This window comes from Poecile atricapillus, chromosome 1 (genome assembly GCF_030490865.1).
Source record: "Poecile atricapillus isolate bPoeAtr1 chromosome 1, bPoeAtr1.hap1, whole genome shotgun sequence".
In the NCBI taxonomy this organism is placed as follows: domain Eukaryota; kingdom Metazoa; phylum Chordata; class Aves; order Passeriformes; family Paridae; genus Poecile; species Poecile atricapillus.
The window spans coordinates 36147310-36166154 of NC_081249.1; the positions used below are offsets into that span (position 1 = coordinate 36147310).

Consider the following 18845-nt stretch of genomic DNA (forward strand, 5'->3'; position numbering starts at 1 on the left):
AAATAACTAATATAACCATTTTGCTTTAAAAGGAAAATTACGTTCTTAAATCTCCCAGTCCTTTGCATAAAGGTTCTTCTGTTAAGCCATTTGTGTCTCACGAGGTACCCAGAGCCAGCTTGTACAGCTCCATACTGTCAAGTGCCAAAGCTGCATGAGTCGTCTTTCTCTCCCCCAGCTCCCAACTCGGCAGGGCAGCCCCGGCACACGGATCCCACCAAGCGCCCCGAGCAGGAAGCTGGCACCAACGGGAAGAGTTCCACCACCAGCCCCTTTGTGAAGGACCACTCAGGTAGGTGTGGTATGACTTTGCCCTGGGACATCTTCTCCTCCTTTGTCCCCAAATGTGTTTTATTTTACCATTAACGTGTCAGGAAGTGTTTTCATCATGAGATTAAGCAAAAAGCCAGTTTTGATTGCTCTGGTGGATAGTGTGTGGGAGCTGCAAGTTTTGGCAACAGCTGCTCTCTCCCCTCTGCCACTCTGCTTAATTACTTCTTGTGACAGTGTCTCTCATTTACAGGAAGATTTTTGGATAGGACGTTTGCTAAGCAGCTTTACAGTGGTCAGTGCTGCCTTACATTTAGTACTCTGGCAGATGAACGAGTCTCTTTCTCTTCCCGCATAATACATTATCAAGTTGTTCTCGACAGCCATTTATAAAGTTTATTTCAAGGCATCTATAATTAATGTTATTATCTTTTAGCTGACCATATAAAGTCTGTAGACATGTATGGCTGGTCTTCTATTAAACGTAAAGTTTTGTGGTTTTTTGTTTGTTTTTTGTTTTTTTAAATAATTAGCTAAACAAAATAAATAGATGATTCCAAACAAATGTCTTCAGGATGCATTTCACTCACAGGGTGAACAAGAGAAAACCTGACTTTTAAGACTCAAGCTGTCCAGAGGAGTATTCAGTAGTTAGTAATGCTACAAAGCAAACCTTTGATGACGGGTGATTTGGGTTTCCCAAAAAAGGCCACAAGTTTTCCTTGCCAGCTCTGCCTTTAGTTACTGGCCTGATGAATCTTTGCTATAATGAGTGTCTTCAGCTGACCCCTGCAGAGGCTTTGGTAGGAAGAGTTAACAATTATGTGAATGTAGTATCTGTACCATTTTTGCATTGTGAGTGAGCATTAAGAGAGGCAAATAGGTTCAAACTTAGAAGTGAAACGTGGTCAAGCAAGCATTCATGTAATTTTTGTGACAAATGATATGATGGTGTGATGGGCAACAAATACTCAACAGGCTGGTCAGCACATGAGCTTCCCCTGACTACCAAATGCGTGGCATTGTTTTCTTTTAAGTAAACGTAAGTTAATACTAACAGCCATGCCATAGCTGTTCTGCCTGTCTCCCATGCTGCCTCAAGCTCCTTAGTTTCATTTCCAAGCAAGAGGAGTCCATGTAAAGAGGCACTAAGGATGGTTTAACTTAAATCAATATGCAAAAGATAAAATAGCAGAGGGAACAGTGTGGCACTGAACAGTACCAGTTGTTCTGAGAATTGTCATTTCCCTGTGTTATTTTCCCTTCCAGTCTGATCCCACCCCTCTCTTGTGCCTGGGGCTGGCCGGCATCTGTTAAAAGATGCCTTATGCATCAAAGGCTGCCTTGTCAGTGACAGTTCTCACCGCTGATGGATGATGATGTATGAAACAGGGTGGTTTGGGAGCAACACAAAAGTGAGACCAACAGGCTCAAAGTCTTGTTTTATATTGATTGCTGACTTCGGCTGTTTGCATTTAGCTATCTAACAGGGTAATTGGTTTGTCAAAGTTTAGCTGTCAGTTAATTCTTCCAGTCTTGCTTACTCTACACATTTTTAAGCAACGTAAATGGGTCACAGGATGGCAATAACTTTTGTCTATTGTATTTCCGTTCTTTCCAGGATCTAGCACAGATGGCAGTAAGGCTGGGCATTCCAGTATACTGGGTTCAGAGGTGGCCTTATTTGCAGGGATTGCATCAGGGTGCATCATTTTCATCGTCATCATCATCACTTTGGTGGTTCTTTTGTTGAAGTACCGGAGAAGACACAGGAAGCATTCCCCGCAGCACACGACAACTCTATCACTTAGTACATTAGCCACCCCAAAACGCAGTGGCAACAACAATGGTTCTGAGCCCAGTGACATTATCATTCCTCTAAGGACTGCAGACAGTGTCTTTTGCCCCCACTATGAAAAAGTCAGCGGCGACTATGGACATCCGGTGTACATAGTTCAAGAGATGCCTCCTCAGAGTCCAGCAAACATTTATTACAAGGTCTGAGAAACACACAACCAGCTCTGTGGTACAGTTGAGTCGTAGAGGAAACTCACTGGTCAAATGCTTTCTGTTGGGGTTTGTGATGACGCCTTGTGCGCTAGCATTGACTTAAGCACAGGGGGGAGAAGGCGACAGCTCTTTCTCCAGGAACCGACGCGAGCTGGACAGCTTACCTAGTCTGTAGAATTCCTATCTCGGTGAATAAATATTCACTAAAAGCTGGAAGACTTTTATGTAGAAGATGCCCATTCTGATTGCTGTACTCTTGTTACATTCATCATCCTCAAAGCCATGTGCTGTGGGCGTTCAGGCATGTACAAAAGCCAAGGGAAGATGGAGCAATCCGTGGATGTTAATAGCTCTAGGCATCCTGGGAAGGTGCTCTAGGATATATCAAGCTTGAAATGCAATCTTCTGACTTTTGTGTCTCTCTCAGTGTGTACTGGATTTGTCACACAGACCTTGGTGTCCAAGTAAGACTTGTTAAAGTTCTCTTGCTTTTAGTCCGTCACTGTTCCATTTGTTTCTGTTATCCAGGGCTCTGCCATCCTTCACATAAGATTTCCTTTCACTCCACCTCCTGAATCACTAATGGAACATTAATGTTTGGAGATCCGCACTCCATCCATCTGCTACAGCAGCCTCACTCGAATGGGTAATGCATTTATAAAAATTGTGTTTGATAGTACGGAGCCTTCCAGCCAAAAAGTTAGGCTGTCAACAAAGTCAAGAGCAGGACTGGGTGGTGGAGGGAAAGGCTGATTGAAGTTGCAATTGAATATTGCTGCCTCAAAAGTAGAAGCTGGGAAGGAAAAAAAAAATGCATTTAGGTAGCACAGCACTTTGGTATGCTAAGTTTTAAGAGGCAAGTAGGAGACACAATAACATGCGCAGTGGATTAAGGCTGCATTTGAAGGAATTCATGGTTATCAAATACCAGCGTGCAGAAAAAAATAGTACCTTCAATACAGTAGAACAAAGGGGTATTGTTAGTAAGTGAACAAGCCTGGAGAATACAAGACAATAGCAGGCCGCTGAGGATATATTAGGGCAGGGCTGTTGTGGTACTGGCAATAAAATACACAGCTTTGAAGCTGTAGCAAAAACATAGTCTGCTTTGGATGACTTTCAAGCAGACTCAGCTGCTATACTATCACATTATACTAAACACAGGGAAAGCATTTAAGAAAACAACAGAGCCAAGTGACCAAGATGATTATAAGCCAATGGGTCTAATGAGCTATAATTCTATCACTGATAAAGTTGTGGGGGAGAAAAAACAACAACAAAACAACAAACCACAAAACCTTGCTCATCTCTAAAAGTAAGGCAGAATTTCTTTGTGACTGACCCTTTTGGCACTTTGGCTTATTGTAGTGCTGTCCCTGCACAGTGAGTGTAGGTACTGACTGACACAGCAGTTCATTGGTGCTCTGTTGCAAAGTTAAAGCACATATGGCAAACCTCTGGCAGTCTGTAGGAGTAAAATAAATTATGACACTGAGATGGAGAAGGAAACTATGTCTTATTTATAATAGGTGTATAGAACACAAGGGATATAAAGTGAGAGTTTTTCTTTTGTTCATTCTTTCTTACTTTTGGTTTGGTTTTTTTTACTAATATATATTTTGAGATTGCACAGAATCTACACCAGAAGATGTGAAATTCATTTGCGGCAATTACATAGTCTTAACTTGTCATCATTTTACATATGTGTGTGTGTGTCTATGTATATACACACATATATAAGTCTATATATGCATACGTATCTATATATATGTATGCATATGTGCACTTTTTTTTTTTTTAAATAAAATACTTCTGGAAAAAAAAATCAGCTATCCAAAACCACCAGTGGGAGCATAGTTAAAAAAAAAAAAATAAGAAAAAATCCAAAGCTTCTTGTAAGAGAAAAGTAGAAAATAGAAGGTCCAAAATATCAGGAATTCAGTGTTACTACATGACATATTTAACAGCAACAAGATACGTGCCGGCATTTATTTTCTGTGTTGTGTTTTCCCTTGCCTTACAGGCTGATGTGTTCTGTAGATTTTGTTGAGGTTTATAGAGGGGGATTTCAAGTTGAAGTTTTCTCTTTAGCATGGCTATTCCCCTAAAGCTCCCACCCTAGGGAGGAAATAAAAAAAACTCTACTTTTATATGTGCTATGCAAATAGACATTTCTAACATAGTCATGTTACTATGGTAACACTTCGCTTTCTGATTTGGAAAGAAAATGTAGCAACAGCATTTTAGGGTTCTCAGACCTCCAGTGAGCACCTGCAAAAAAAAAAAAAAAAAAAGAAAAAAAAAAGGAAAGAAAAAAAAAAAGGAAAGAAAAATATCTGTCGTAGAAATTATCACTCTCTTTGTTTTCTGAACCTGAAAATAATGTTGGGATGTTGGTCCAAAAGGGAGAAACAAAAAACAAAAAAAATTCCAACCCATGGTTCTGTGGAAGGTTACCATGGTGACTAACTACAGTACATATGTAATTCTTTTCAACAACCCTTCTTTTCTATGAATCCATCCATACAAGGTTCTCTTGTAAGTCATTAAGATTTTATTTTGGGGGAGGGGGAGGAAGGGAAAAGATGGGCTTACTGATCCTTATTTTTATTAAATCATATCTATGCTTCATCAGTTGGCTACATTCTAGTTACATACTAAACTGTGAAAAAAAAAATCAGACTAATTGCTCAAGAGCAACCTGCAACCAATTGAAAAAATAATGTACTGTGCGTCTGTTTTGTGTCTGGTGCAGAATTATGACAATCTACCAACTGTTCCTTTCTTTGACGTTGGTCCAGCTTTGAAAAGTTACTGTAAATGCCTTGCTTGTATGATCATCCCTAGTCACCCGAATTGGAATTTGCACCATCATGTCTAAGTGAAGATGCTGTAAATAGGTTCAGATTTACTGTATATGGATTTGGGGTGTTACAGTAGCCTTATTCACATTTTTAAATAATTAAAAAACCCACATGAAAACAAGATAAAAAAGGCTTTTCTTAACCAGATTGTGTATATAGAGCAATGTTGGTTTTTTATAAAGTCTGAGCAAGATGTTTTGTATAAAATTTGAATTTTGCAATGTATTTAGCTACAGCTTGTTTAAAGGCAGTGTCATTCCCCTTTGCACTGTATTGAGGAAAAAATTATATAAAAGGTTGCCAAATTGCCGCATATTTGTGCTGAAATTGTGTACCATGAATATTTATTTAAGAATTTCTTTGTCCAGTTTGTAAGTAACACAGTATTATGCTTGAGTTATAAATAATTTCTTCTTTCTCTTTTTTTTTTTTTTTTTAATTTTATTTGTTTGTTTTGTTTATTTGTTTGTTTCATTCTGTATTAAAACTAGCCGGTCATAAGTTTGAAATCTGCTTTAGTTCCACATTGCAATTAGTTCCCAGAAAATGAAAATTATGAAAATCACATTCCACGTCTGTTTCAAACTGAATTTGTTCTTAAAAAAATAAAATATTTTTTTCCTATGGAAACCTTGCCTTCTAAGTATTTTTTTCTTTAGTTTTACAGTTTTTTTCTTTTTTGAAAGAAATAAGAGAAAATAGAGAAAAAAGAAAAAAATTAAGAAAGTCACCACACTTGCCTGCCTGCCACCTCCCTCCCATCTCTCCCTTCCTTCTCTCCCCCGTCTCCAACCTGATTGCTAGCGGTTTATAGGAAATCTCCTTAGAGTACACTGACTTCTGTTAACCTACTTCTTTCAAATTCTCCCGTAGTTTTTAGAAAACACCTGGGCATCTTATGCCCTTGGCATTCAGTGAACTGCAGTCAGATGCAGGTGCCAGGTTTCTTGGATGATCTTGGAGTTGTGAGAGTGTAACCACACAAATAATTCCCAGACATTATGGGGTGGATGTACTCTGTGGGCAGAATCAGAGGAAAAAAATAAAATGAAAATACCTCAAGCCTTCTGCACTGCACTGTTTCTCCTGAGGAGGGGAAGCGGTGAGCCTGGGGTGACAGGGCCGAGCAAGAAGGGACAGGAGATGGAAGATGCTGGGAGGATGACGAAGGATTGGAAGTGCTGCAAAGTCAAGATATCTCTTCATGGTTCTTCTGCAGCCTGGGGGAGATGGGGGCCAATGTGCAGGTAGCACGAGCCTTAATGTAAGATCTGTGGTTCTGCTGCCCTAATTTTCACAAGGGTAACAAATCCATTTAATAAATTGTACCTTAATATTCTGACAAAGCCCAGTCACCCTGAAAGTGAAGCACATAAATGGTATGATCATCCATGGCGTAACAGGTGGGAAGGTCTACAGAGGGCAAATATGCATTTGTCACTTTAGGAACAGATGCCAATTTGCCATAGAGATTTCACTGAAGAAAGGCAATTAGCTATTTGTAGTCATGCAATTCCCATTTGTCAAAGTATTTATTGTTTTCTGAATAATCAGAGAAAAATGACGGTATGGCGAAGACGGTGACGGTGTTGCAATGGCACAAGTACTCTGAAATGGGATGTACAGAAGCCCCTGGACTGGGAGATGGCTGAACTAGTATGACTTCTTGCAGATGGAGGTCATTTTAGAGATCCAGTTTACAGAATCTGTGCTGGAAGTTGACCTTAAAGGAAAGTTACAGTGACACTTAGGTTCACCTCCTGCCTCTGGTACAGATGAGTTTGGGAGCTTTGGTCCAGCAGAAAGCGTAAGAGTGAAACATGTGAGCATCCCCTAGCATATCAGTAAATCTTGGGCCTGATCCTCTTTTTACATCTGTAAGTTACTTCAAAGGAGATAGCCTTGTGTTCTCTGAGTACACAGATACTCGCCTGGATTATTTTTTCACTCCCTGCTTCATGGTTGCACACAGGCAATTCCATTGCTGATCTCGGTGGGTTATCGTGAGAGCTCCCACGTCGTCATCTGCTGTGAGGTGCTCAGATCTGGTCTGTGCTGAAAGCCTGTCTGGCACAGCCATCTGTTAGAGCTGTGGCTCTAGCTTAGTTAGGGCCAAGCCTATTGTTTTTATTTTAAACCTTGATAAAAACTGGAAGATGTTTATAAACAAATACTTCAATAGTGTCAAGTTTACACGGCATTTTCGTTACTGTGTCTATTTTTTCCCAGTATAATAAATATGTATTATTGTATGTATTTATAACTAGCATGTATACTGGCACCCATGGACACCTATTTTTGCCACTGTCTTAGCAATAAGGGAAAATTTGTGTTGGTATAATCTGTGTCTCCACTGGGAGGGAAAAATCGTTGCCAGTGTAATAACTACCTGTGTATTTATGCCTGGGGCCAAGGGTGCTTGGTTAACAGGAGTGCCTTGCACGCATACCTTCCCAAACCGAGCACAATCTCCACTGAGTTGCTGAGTAAAAGATGCCTTAGTCACTCAGCATAAAGTCATTGTCTTACAACCCATCTTTTATAACTTGCAGAGGAAAAAGAAAAAAAAGTCATTTTTTCCTACTGCTGACACCTCACTATTAATTATCAAACAAGCACAAAATCAGAATTTACTGCCTTTATTACAAAACTGGTTCTCTGGCAAGAGCTGGTCCTAGTCAATAGGCTCCACTAAGTGGAAAATAAAATTATAATTCACAGTAGTTATCCATCTAGAGTGGAATTAGGATCTGTTATATAAAATAGTGCCTCACAAAGTAAGCGTAACAGTGTTACTGCCTTGGTTTAAAACGCTGTACCTCTTGTTCAGCCTGTCTCTTTAGCTTTACTGTGATGCATTGATCAAATGCTCACTCAGTCAGCAGCACACTCGTTTTGATTCTATGGGCACCATAAATTTTCTTTTTGCAGAAAAGCCTAAAATTTTGTAGTGGTTAGCAAAATAAAGGACAATGAAAATTCAGTCTTTCTAACTGCCACTCTCCATCTTCACAGCCACAATACAAATTTTGGTGGGGAAAATGCCCAGGGTTTAAAAGCACCAAACAAACTCCTTATACAATTGGTATGTCATTACATGAAGCATCAGACCAGAAATCAAGTAATATTTGTTTTGGAAAAAGATGAATGTTGGAGCGTATACCACAGAGTATTAATGATTATGCTATTCATAATCCAAATGGTGCTGGATTCAGCTGACTGAGCTATCGTCTATGAAACAAAACAACACCCGTCTTTCACATGATTCATGCAAATACTTTGATGCGTAATTAAGGCATAATGCAATCCGTAGGAAGCCCTCTTGAGAAGGAGGGGCAAGAGCCTGCCCATACACAGTGAGGATGAGGAGGTGGAGCTGCTGGTGGCTGCTTCTGGAAGAAGGCCTATGGAACAGAGGGAGAAGGCAAGGAGGGAAAGTGTGTGAGAGGGCAGTGACTTTCTGAGGAGGAGGCTCAGGGAGATCTGCAAAGACAAAATCCAGGGAGAAATCAGAGCAAGGTGGCAGCTGTGGAGATAGAGAAACAGGGTCTTCACAGCTCTGGGAAAGGCTTTGGTTGACAGATGAAAGGCAAGTGTAGTGTTTGATAAGTACTGGTTGTTGTTTCAGGTAGGTGAGAAGATCAGGCCAGGTTGTTCTGGTAGACACTGAGAAGAGACTGAGATGGGGTGGAGAACCCAGGCCAGAGCTCAGTGCTTCCTGCAGCCTGGGATCCTATGAAAAAGACATCAAGGATCTCCAAGAATTGAATAACTGTAGGACTGTTCAATCTCTAAAAAGCAGAGAACTTTGTGCACAGCTGTCATAGCCCCAGGAACAGGGCCTGTGCTCTCATAAGTGCATGGAAAGACCTTCATGTGCTTGGACTGCTGCAGAAGTGCAGTTATTAATAATATGAGGAATTCATTGAGTGGGGGAGGATAGCTGCTTCTAGATCAGACCTTCAGTGGATATAAATTAGCATAGTTCAGTTTCATATCTGATCCTACTTATCACCATTCAGAATTGCACACGCATAAGCAATACTCACACAGATTTTATTATAGCCCTCAGCTATGAGAAAATGCTTTATAAGAGTGTTGGTCTGAATATTATGAAGATTGTACTCAAAAACATACCAACAGTGACTTGCTTTTATAAAAGACTTCTATCAATGCCATAAAAATTGTATTTTGTATTTTATTGAACGTTGTCAGCAATTTGCTGTATCTGTTCATTAAAAGTAGGTTGGATTACTAGCAAATGTGTAATAAAATTGTTCACGTTTTAATGAGTCTTTTTTGCCTCTCTTTAATATTTGAACTCATTCCTTCCTACTCCTGCATTCAATTCTATTCCTTATGCATAACAGGCAGGTCAGCTATGCAATGTTATTACATTATCTGTTCATGCCCACATGCTATGTTTCTAGTCTTTCTAAATCTCTTAATTTGTTCAACATACCTAATTTCGACTGTCTTTGAACTCAGCTGTTGGAAGTGTATGATCACATGAATAATTTAGTAATTATTCTGAATCAATAGCACTTCAGTTTTCATTGCCATGAGAAATGTGGGAGGATGTGAGGCCAGGAGGCCAAAGAGCCCTTTGTTTGTCATGCTTAAAGACCTCGAGATTTGGGGAAATCCAGATGATGTTGAAAGAGTTAAAAATCATGCATGTGCTGCCTTTGCTTCACACTTTCCCTTCATTATGTGTTATGTTTTCATACATAACCAACAAAGCATATCTGAATTTTCCAGGCCTCAAAACAGTGTCCAAGCGGTAGAGGTTCGTATGGCTGGGTCTCTAGGTCTTTTCTTGAATTCCCACTGTTGAGTAAATGCTGGCTGCTTTCCTTCAGCCTGTTTATTGCACACCCAGATGCCATGCCCTGATCAGCTGCTCATCACACCAGCCCTGCCCATCACACCAGCCTTCACTGGGGCTTCATATATTCCCAAATTTCTGGACAAAGCTTTTGTTACTCACCCTGAAAGATTCTTTTCAAATACTGCCCTAGGCTTTCCTCCCTTTATATGCCTGTCTCTGGATTTCAGCTGGTGACCACATTTCCTGAAGAAAATAAGGTTCTGATGGAACACAGGAACCGTCCCTGTAGCAAGAGTGTGTTTTCTTATAAGCCCCTTATTTTTCAATCAGCTTTAGTTTGAATTTTTATATGACTTTATCTCTTTCTTTTGTATTTATTCAGTTGCATCTGAAAGAAAATAGCATGCAGTAAAATTCCTAAATACAAATTAAATATAGCTCGCTTCAATCCACTTGGTTTTACATTTCCATTCATCAATACATTAAGCTAAAAATATTTCAGATTGCTTTGTCTTACTTCTTGTAATTTAAGAAAAATTATCGAATATGTTACAATTTCTCAGAAAAATGTAAGCAGTGCACTTTGGACAGCATCATTTGAGCAGAATTAAGAAGCAGTTACTGATGTGCAGCACAAAACTGAGTGGGCATATTTGAAAAAAGACAGAATGACTTTTGGCAAAAAACAGTATTTGGTTTTGGTTTGTTTCCTTAAGCCACCTAAAAGCTGGAGAGGAGAAAGTGCTGTTGGTTTTACTGTCAGTGCACCAGTCTGGCAGCAGCCAACTTCTTTAGGTAGCTTTGTCCTTTCAATCTCTTTTGACGAGCAGTGATAAAACTGAATTCTGGATGCTCCGGCCGCCAAAAGGTGTAACCTATGTGATTACACACAATACAAGGGATTTACACTAAGACATTGTTCCTGCAGAAGAGACATAAATCCCTTTCGCCAGCTCCCTTCCACTCCGTTCTAGTGCTGCATTTCAAAACAGCAGACGTTTTTGCTTTAGATTTTTTACTCAGCCTAAATATTTCAAAGATAGCATCAGAACTATATTTATCAAGTTATACAACACTTTTGTCTCCCTGTGTAGATGGCTGCTTGCAATGTTTCCACAGCATCCTCTTTACACAAGACACCATTAATAGACTGGTGCCTACAAACATCCAGATGAGACTTGGGAGACTCATTTTTGAGTTTTTTGGGAGATGTCTTACCCCTGCATTTTAGCTGTGTCACACTACTGGGGGATTGAAAAGCCAACACACTTTTCTCCAGAAAGGCCCCATCACTGCTGATGAAGGTTAGACGGGCTGGTTTTATTTTCTCTTTCAGTCTCCATCAGGGAGGGATTACTGCGGGCTGTTCAGGCTTCTGCCGGGATGAGGAGAGGAGGTGGCCGAGTCTCGCTGCCCAGCACTTCCATAGCTCCTTCTCAAAGGGAAGAAAAGAGCTGCTGCTCCGTGCTGCCCAAGGCAGGAGTTCCACGCACCGAGGGAGCGAAGCTGCGAGTGATGAGGCTCAGTCGCTCAGCTTTGTGTGCTCGGCCCCGAGAGAAACCGCTTGGAATTCAAAAGATTTCTTGGAAGTGGGCTGAGCCTGCAAGGGAGGCACGTGGGGGCTGATCCCGGGCTCTTGGCATGCCTCAGCTCATCTGCTGCACCGCTCTGCCAGACGTGCTTTGCAAGGAACAATCAGGAGGATCCGCCTTAATTAAACCCTTGGAAGCTTCACGGGTGGTGAGAATCAGGGATGCAGGGATAAGCAGCTGTGACTGTCACAGCAGTATCTTCTGCAGACCCGGAGGTCGGCACCCGCGTCTCTGGAGAGGCTGTTTCTGGGTCGCAGACGGAGATCTGTGAAGGTTTACACTTCCTACTTACTATTTGACAGCTCCACTTAACATTACTGCCGGCTCCTGGAACAGCGGCTGACCCAAACATGATTTCTTAAGCATGAAGTTTCTCGTTGATGCAGCTGACTGATTTCAGTGCCCTGAAGAATTTGGCCCCTGATTACCAGCCAACTGACAGACATGAATCAGGTGGCAATTACATCCCTATAAAATGTAAGACCCATTCAGTAACATTTCCAAGTCCCTTAGAAATACTGGCTCTTGGAAATATCCTATCCATTGCCAGCTATTCTGAGATAAACATAATTATTAAGTGTACTAAGTTCTTTTTCTTTAGGGGAAGTGAAAAACCAGAACTCTGAGCGTTCTTGATGGGTGTTGAAATTCTGGGTTTTTTTTAAATGTCTCTGACTTCCAGGCCTGTGTGGCTTTCTGTGGAGGTGAGTTTTACAGTTCAGTCACACATCATATGAGAGAGTGTTTTCTTTGATCAATTTTTAGCTTTCCACTTTTGAATCTCTCTATTCCTTTCTTCTGAGACAGGAAAATCAACTCCTAAGTTCTATCACTTGTTAGCATATTTCTACCTTAAAGAAAAGTTAAAACTCATTCATCTCATTCTCTTTCTTGTGGTACCCATGTTTCCCTGTCTATTTCCATTTAGTGAATTTTCCATGCTCCGAACACTTTTTTTTTTTTTTTTTTTCTAAGGGAGAGTACTTTGAACTCTCCCTGAGTTCTTCTTTGTCCCTTAAAAAGAAAGAGAGAGGGAATATATCATTTACTAGTCAAAATTGCATGGCTCTTTCTTATTGTATAACCTTAGAAAAGCTGAGGAGGTACTGCATGAGAAACAGTTTGAATGCCATCCTGGCCAGTTATTGTGTCCACAGCATTTTAGGAAACCAAATGTAAAACATTCTGGATGGTGATAAAGCACTTTAAGCTTGCATTAATAGTAGTAGGATTTGAAACTGCTCAGCACCTCTTAGCTATCCTATCCAGGAAGAGAGGATTATATTTTTGGCTGCAGTTGCAAAGCTTAAGAGGTTTCTTTATAGCAAAATCAGTATATTTCCTTTACAATACATTAACAGGAAATTTTTCTCTGAATACTTTGTTGTTGTATCTTCCAACCATGCATAAAGCTCCATTCTCAAATAGGCCCCTTAATCCATATTTTTTTCCTCACAAACCATACGAATCACCCATGTAGTAACAATTTGCCTCATTTCTCAATCCATCTTTTTTAGACAGACCACACCCTGAGCTAAGTCTGGGTCTTTTCCCACGTACTAAAAGTCCCTGCTAGCAACCAGACTGTCACCATCTCCATGACCTCTGAAAACACGCAGTTCAGGTCATTCACCAGGGGTGTAGGAGTCCTGGGTTGAAATACACTGCTAGCATGATTCACAACAGGGGCATGGCTACATGATTTCAGGTTACTCAGTTAGCCTTGTCAGGTATTTTCTGTTGGAATTTTATCCCTTTTGGTAGATGAAACAGCTATTGTTCAGAAAAACCTCTAAAATTTGTGAACCAGCAGTCTAGGGAGTGAACACTGCTCACCAGCCATGTGCAGAGGCTTTATCCCTTTGTTGTTCGGTGAGAGAGGTGGATCAAGGTTATCCCTAAACCTGATGTTTAGGGAGCTCCCCTTTAATATAGATGGCATAGCTCATGTCTCAGAAGATACCGTTTGCACAGCTTAAATCTTGTTTGAGGTCTCTGGCCCTCACACTGTCCCAGTTTGCCATGTTCTGAAGTGGGAGATTGGGGTCTTACTAGCAATGCACCCTCCTCTGAGCTTTTGTCTTGGGCTGAGATCCCAAACACTTCCCCACTGGTGGACAGAGGATTCCTTCAGGAGTTTTCTTTTTTCAGAAATCAAGGCGCCCTCTGGGGCCAATGTCAGGGAGAGGTGTCAGCAGCACCAATCAGACAGATTTAGATGAGAAAATGCACAGCAAAGAGCCTGACTGCTTCTGAAGATCCAAAAAAGATGAATCTGTCAATTTTAGCTCTAAATGGGAAGCTGAACTTTAAGTCATGGCTTAACCAAAGGGCAGCATATGGCAACACTACAGCTGTCTGAAATCCACATGCACTTCACACTGGCACTCTGACAAACGCTATTGTGTTACAAATACTGGATGACACAGTAAATCTGGGGCTGCATTCAGCTCTGCCCTACGCAGGCATAATTCCCACTGACTTCGTACACGTCTATACCAAAAAATGTATGGAAGAGCGTAGGACTGAAACAAATACACAGTGCTTGTAAGGAATCCTTCTGGCAGACTGAGCAACATTTGATACGGTTAGACCCCTGTAGCAGGAAGCGTGAATGCTATAATATGGAACTGGAGGAAAAATTAGGGAATCCATGAGGTCTAGAAGATGCCTGGTGATTTTAAAGACAAAACTTGAATTTCTGCACTCAAGCAACAGGCATGCTGGCTGGTCATTATAAGGGGAACAGGGCTGCTCCTGCTGAGATCCATTTACTGTCTTTCATACTCTGCTTTTTGTCTCTCTGCCAGTTTCTACAAGGAAAGAAAGAATTCAGAGGGTTGGCGTTTTTCTTTTTTTTTTTTTTTTTTGTGGAGTGAAAGCCTACAGGAGGCCTAAAAAGAGCACTACACAAATATATCAGAGAAGAGATCATGTTGCAGGGAAGCTGTGGCTGCCAATGATGAGATATTCAGTTTCTTAGCCACTTTAGGTCAGAAACCAGGTGTTACGTTGTTGATCCCATGGCTGCTTGCCATCCCCTGCCTCCTCCTGTAACAAACAGTCTCAGCTGAACAGCTTTCACGGCTCCAGATGTTTAAAAATACACTTTTAGAGTACTTGAACAAGAAAGTACTCTTTGCAAAGTACTGATTTCTATGTTCAGTGGCAGAGCCGGTGCTAACTCCTCTACACTGATTTTTAGATGGCATTTTAAAAGCTTCAACAAGTCTGGACACATATTTCCTTTGCTTAAAACCTGCCTAACTCTTTCAGCACTGTGGTTTTGGATCCCCCTGATGTTCATATAACTACAAAGGGCTTAAAATCCAAACAGTGGGAAAAAAAAATGGGAAACCAATGGCCTTCTTTTTTTTTTCAGAAAGAGTAAAAGCAGAAAAGAAAAGGAACGATGCTGTAAACATTGAAACACCTACGAAATCAACTTGTGCACGTTCTACTAAGAGCCAGAACAAGCTGGCTTATACCAGTCAGGCAGCAGGGACAATTTTTGCAAAGGGTACAATAACTACAGAACATACCATCCCACTGGAGCATTTGGGGCACCTTATAACAGTCACAGCTCCAAATTCATTGAGCCAAATGACATTACAAATCACTAAAAGACAGCAAGAGTTAAAAATCATTTAAGATTTAGGTAAAAATCTATCCTCATGTTAAAGACAAGTACTTTATGCTAAAAGAGGCAGAGCTGGTGCTGGCATCAAAGACAAGGATGTCAGCAGGAAGTGCCAAGGAAACAGCTGAGGCCTTGCACTTCAAAAAGCTTAACTCTGGGTGAGGGATGTTCCCACCAACAGTCAAGATTCACAGATGACATTTTCAGATGTCTTTGGTTTTTTGCATCCAGGCAGTTCACATGATGGATCCTGTGCCATATGTCTTTTCCATGGGCTTCAGTTTCTTAGGTGTCTACAACTACTTTCAGTTCTCCACTATAAGGTGGAGAAGAAAGCCTCTCTGGTTTGTCTTGTTATTTTAGAATCAGTTCAGTGAGATTTGGACGGATTCCTATTTCTCTTCTATTAGCAGAGACCATTTTTAGCTGCTAAATGCAGCGTTAACCAGGTTCTCTGACAAGGACATGGCTGACCCATCAGATCTTTGACAAATAATTGATTTAATCTAGAAATGTCTATTTATAAACTAATGCAAAAAATATTAAAGATGAGTAAACTAATTAATAAGCAGTGTATTCCTGCTGTCAACATGAATAAAATTACTACTGGGTCAACAGAGAATTCAGCATTGCTCCATATGCTTCTTTTAGTGGTGTTCAAATAGCACAGGTGTAAACTTTGGGTGACCTTATTTATTTCATGTTTAAATGGGTCATTAAAGGAAACTGCCACATATTAAAGTAAATGGGTTTTTTTTTTTAATTCTTTCCTTCTACTATGAAGAGGAATAACAAGCTCCTTATTTTGTTGATACATCTAGATTTCTTATCAAACTTATCCTGCTTTTGGAAAACCTCTGTATCCTCAGAAATGAGGCTGAATATCCCCTAAAATGAGGCTGAATTTTCCATAAAATTAGAGGCACAATCTTAAACATTTATAATCTGAGGGGAAGAGACACTGACTTTATGTCTTTAATGCTCTTCATTCATTTATTTGCTAAGGTGGGGCAGGAAACCTCAGTCTGAAGGGGTGGGGGGAGGGCAAGCAGCCTCCAGCAGTGCTGAGTTAGATCTCTGTGCCCCAGATGCAGAAAGACTTGGGGGCATTGCAATGCTCAAACCTAAATTTTAGGTGTCTGACTTCTGTTGTGGAATCTGAGACCCAAATGGTGCATGAATTCTCCATTGGATGTCTGAGGAGAAGAGTTAGGTGAATCACAACCTACCCAGCTAAATTCATCTATTATGTACAGGCTCTGAAGCCAGTAGTGTTAAATTAAAAATTACATGGAGAACACTTGGCCTGTGGTTTACTTGAAAGAAAAACAAACAAACAAAACAAACAAAACAACAGAAAACCAAAACAAGTAGAAGTGTGTATTTCTTTAAATTTTCTGCTGACAGACGAGAGATAATTAGCCTACAGCTGCAGACTGGGGAGAACAGCTCTTTTTTTCTGCCTAGAAGCAGCAGGTGAAAACCCTGAGAGAGAAGCTGGGTGCCACTGACTTAATTTAGTTGCTTAAATTGAAGGCAGCATACAACAACAGAAAGAAACAGGGAGGTGGGAAATCTTCAAGACCAGGATTTCTAAAGATTGGCAGTTAATAAACAGAAGCAGGAGTATGGCTAGAAAGAAGAAAGGATTAAAAATATGTGCTTATGACACCCCTGTAGTATCATAGATGCCTTTGAGATGTATTGGCTAGGCACCAGCCCACACTCAAAGTAGTGTACTCTGATGAGAAATGTGGTATGGCAATGGAGAATTGTAAACAATAGAAGATGGAGGAGCATTACAAAAAAACATCATGAACCTGTATACTGCCAGACACATATCTTTTGCAAAAAAACCTTTCCCAGTTGTCTGATGTGCTCCCACACATCGTTCTGCTCCTTACCAAGGCCTGCTCTTTTGCAGGCACTCCTTGTGACCTCCAGATACTCATTTCTGTTGTGAGCCAACACAATCATGCGTTGCTCACAACGTTTTGTGTATTGTGAGTGCCTTTATTTTAGAAATGTATTAACATGAAGATTGTTTCACTTTTTTGAAGGGGAAATTACTTAACCGTTTCAATAGGCAACAGTTTAGTAATAATAAAAGGCAATAATAAAAATGACAACAAATTAACATAATTATCTGCCCACATAAATTCTTACGATGCCTGTTCTATTGGGCATTTGTTTGAAGAGGTTTTTTTTATCTGCATGAGATGATAAAATACAGATAGATGGTAAAATAGAGTATAGAGATAAAATCGCTCCATTTTTTTTTTTTCCAGGAAAGCTCTTCAAAGTAGCCTGATCATTGTATGCTGACATTTTAATAACATCAATGGGAGGACTTATGGAGTAAGCCTAAGTGTGGCAAAGTAAAGTACAAGATTAAAATGTATTAAAATGAAAGGGTAGAAGTTGTCTTTCCAACACTTTCATTTGAAGGTGAGAAAGAGCAGTGTCAAAGAATACTGTGCTGCTTTGTGAATCAGGAGATAAGGAACACAGCCTACTGACAATCACCAGTCTCTCCTTCTTCCCATGTGCTGTGTACACACACGATCAGGTCTAACACAGTGAGAGAAATCTTTGTTTTGGGATCTTAGTCAGTCAAACATGGCTACAGTCAAACATGACTACAGTCATTGATATAAACCCAGGTATGACTCCACAAAAGAAATATAGCTCTAGCCATAGTTAATAGATTAGGTATGGTGTGACACGAATACTTGGAGTAATTGTCCAGAAACAATAAAGTCACATTTGAACAGCCTTTACCCACGATTAATATTCTGGCTATGAGAGGGCTCTCTAAGTAAGGCACAGATACAGGTGGAAAAAAACCCACAAGTACCCAGTGGCCTAAGTTGTCTCTCTGTGGCCACTCTCTGCTCCACCTGAGCAAACAACCAGAGGAGCAGGTAACCAGGAGCAGGTGCAGAGATAGTACCATGAAGGTCAGATCAGGAAACAAACCTTTATTACTCCTGTTTGTTTTGTTTATTATTTCCCCATTTTAAAATTTCTCATTGTGTCAAGTTATGGAGGATTTGTTTTTTGAGATGCCGTAACGAAGTATGCACAGCATCCATTGCAATGTGTTACAGAATGTTGTGGGTTTTCTTTAAAGCCTACTCTAGCAGCCGTTGTATTTGATATACCATCACATCAGCAAATTTATATGCTTTTGATTAAACTTTTTTGGTTTAGAATGGCACCTCTTACTAACACATAAGAGCAGAGCCAAGTAGAATAGCAAACAGAAGGAGGAAGAATGCTGGAGGAAAAAAACCTGCAGTTCTTGGATAGCTGCTTACAGATTTTGTATAAAAACCTGTGAAGATCTCTTGTCACTGAGCAAAAAAAAAAAATGTTTTAGAGGTTATAGGAAGTGTTAACAACTGCATACTAGGCATTGTTTTCCCCTCATTAAGGAAAATAAATAATGAAAGTACCAAGGCTTTTCAAAGATTCTACCAAGAGGCAAGTGCCAGCTTTTTATTTATTTACATTTATAAATTAGTGATATATTGGACGCAAAATCATTTGGAGGGTTGCGTATTTATCCAGTGTGAATAAATCTCAAGGCCTGTGTTAAATTTATGACAGCACAGTGAAACTCAGCCATGCCCACA

General features: G+C 40.3%; 1 protein-coding gene across 1 annotated transcript in view; it reads left to right on the plus strand.

The window, feature by feature from the left end:
- Positions 1-5765, plus strand: part of EFNB2 (ephrin B2) — a 45672-nt gene extending 39907 nt beyond the window's left edge. Inside the window, exons 4-5 of the mRNA XM_058862291.1 lie at positions 179-292; positions 1892-5765. Of these exons, the coding sequence (XP_058718274.1) occupies positions 179-292; positions 1892-2274 (497 nt within the window). The 3' untranslated portion in view covers positions 2275-5765. The remainder of the gene's footprint in view (positions 1-178; positions 293-1891) is intronic.
- The last annotated feature ends 13080 nt before the right edge of the window (positions 5766-18845 follow it).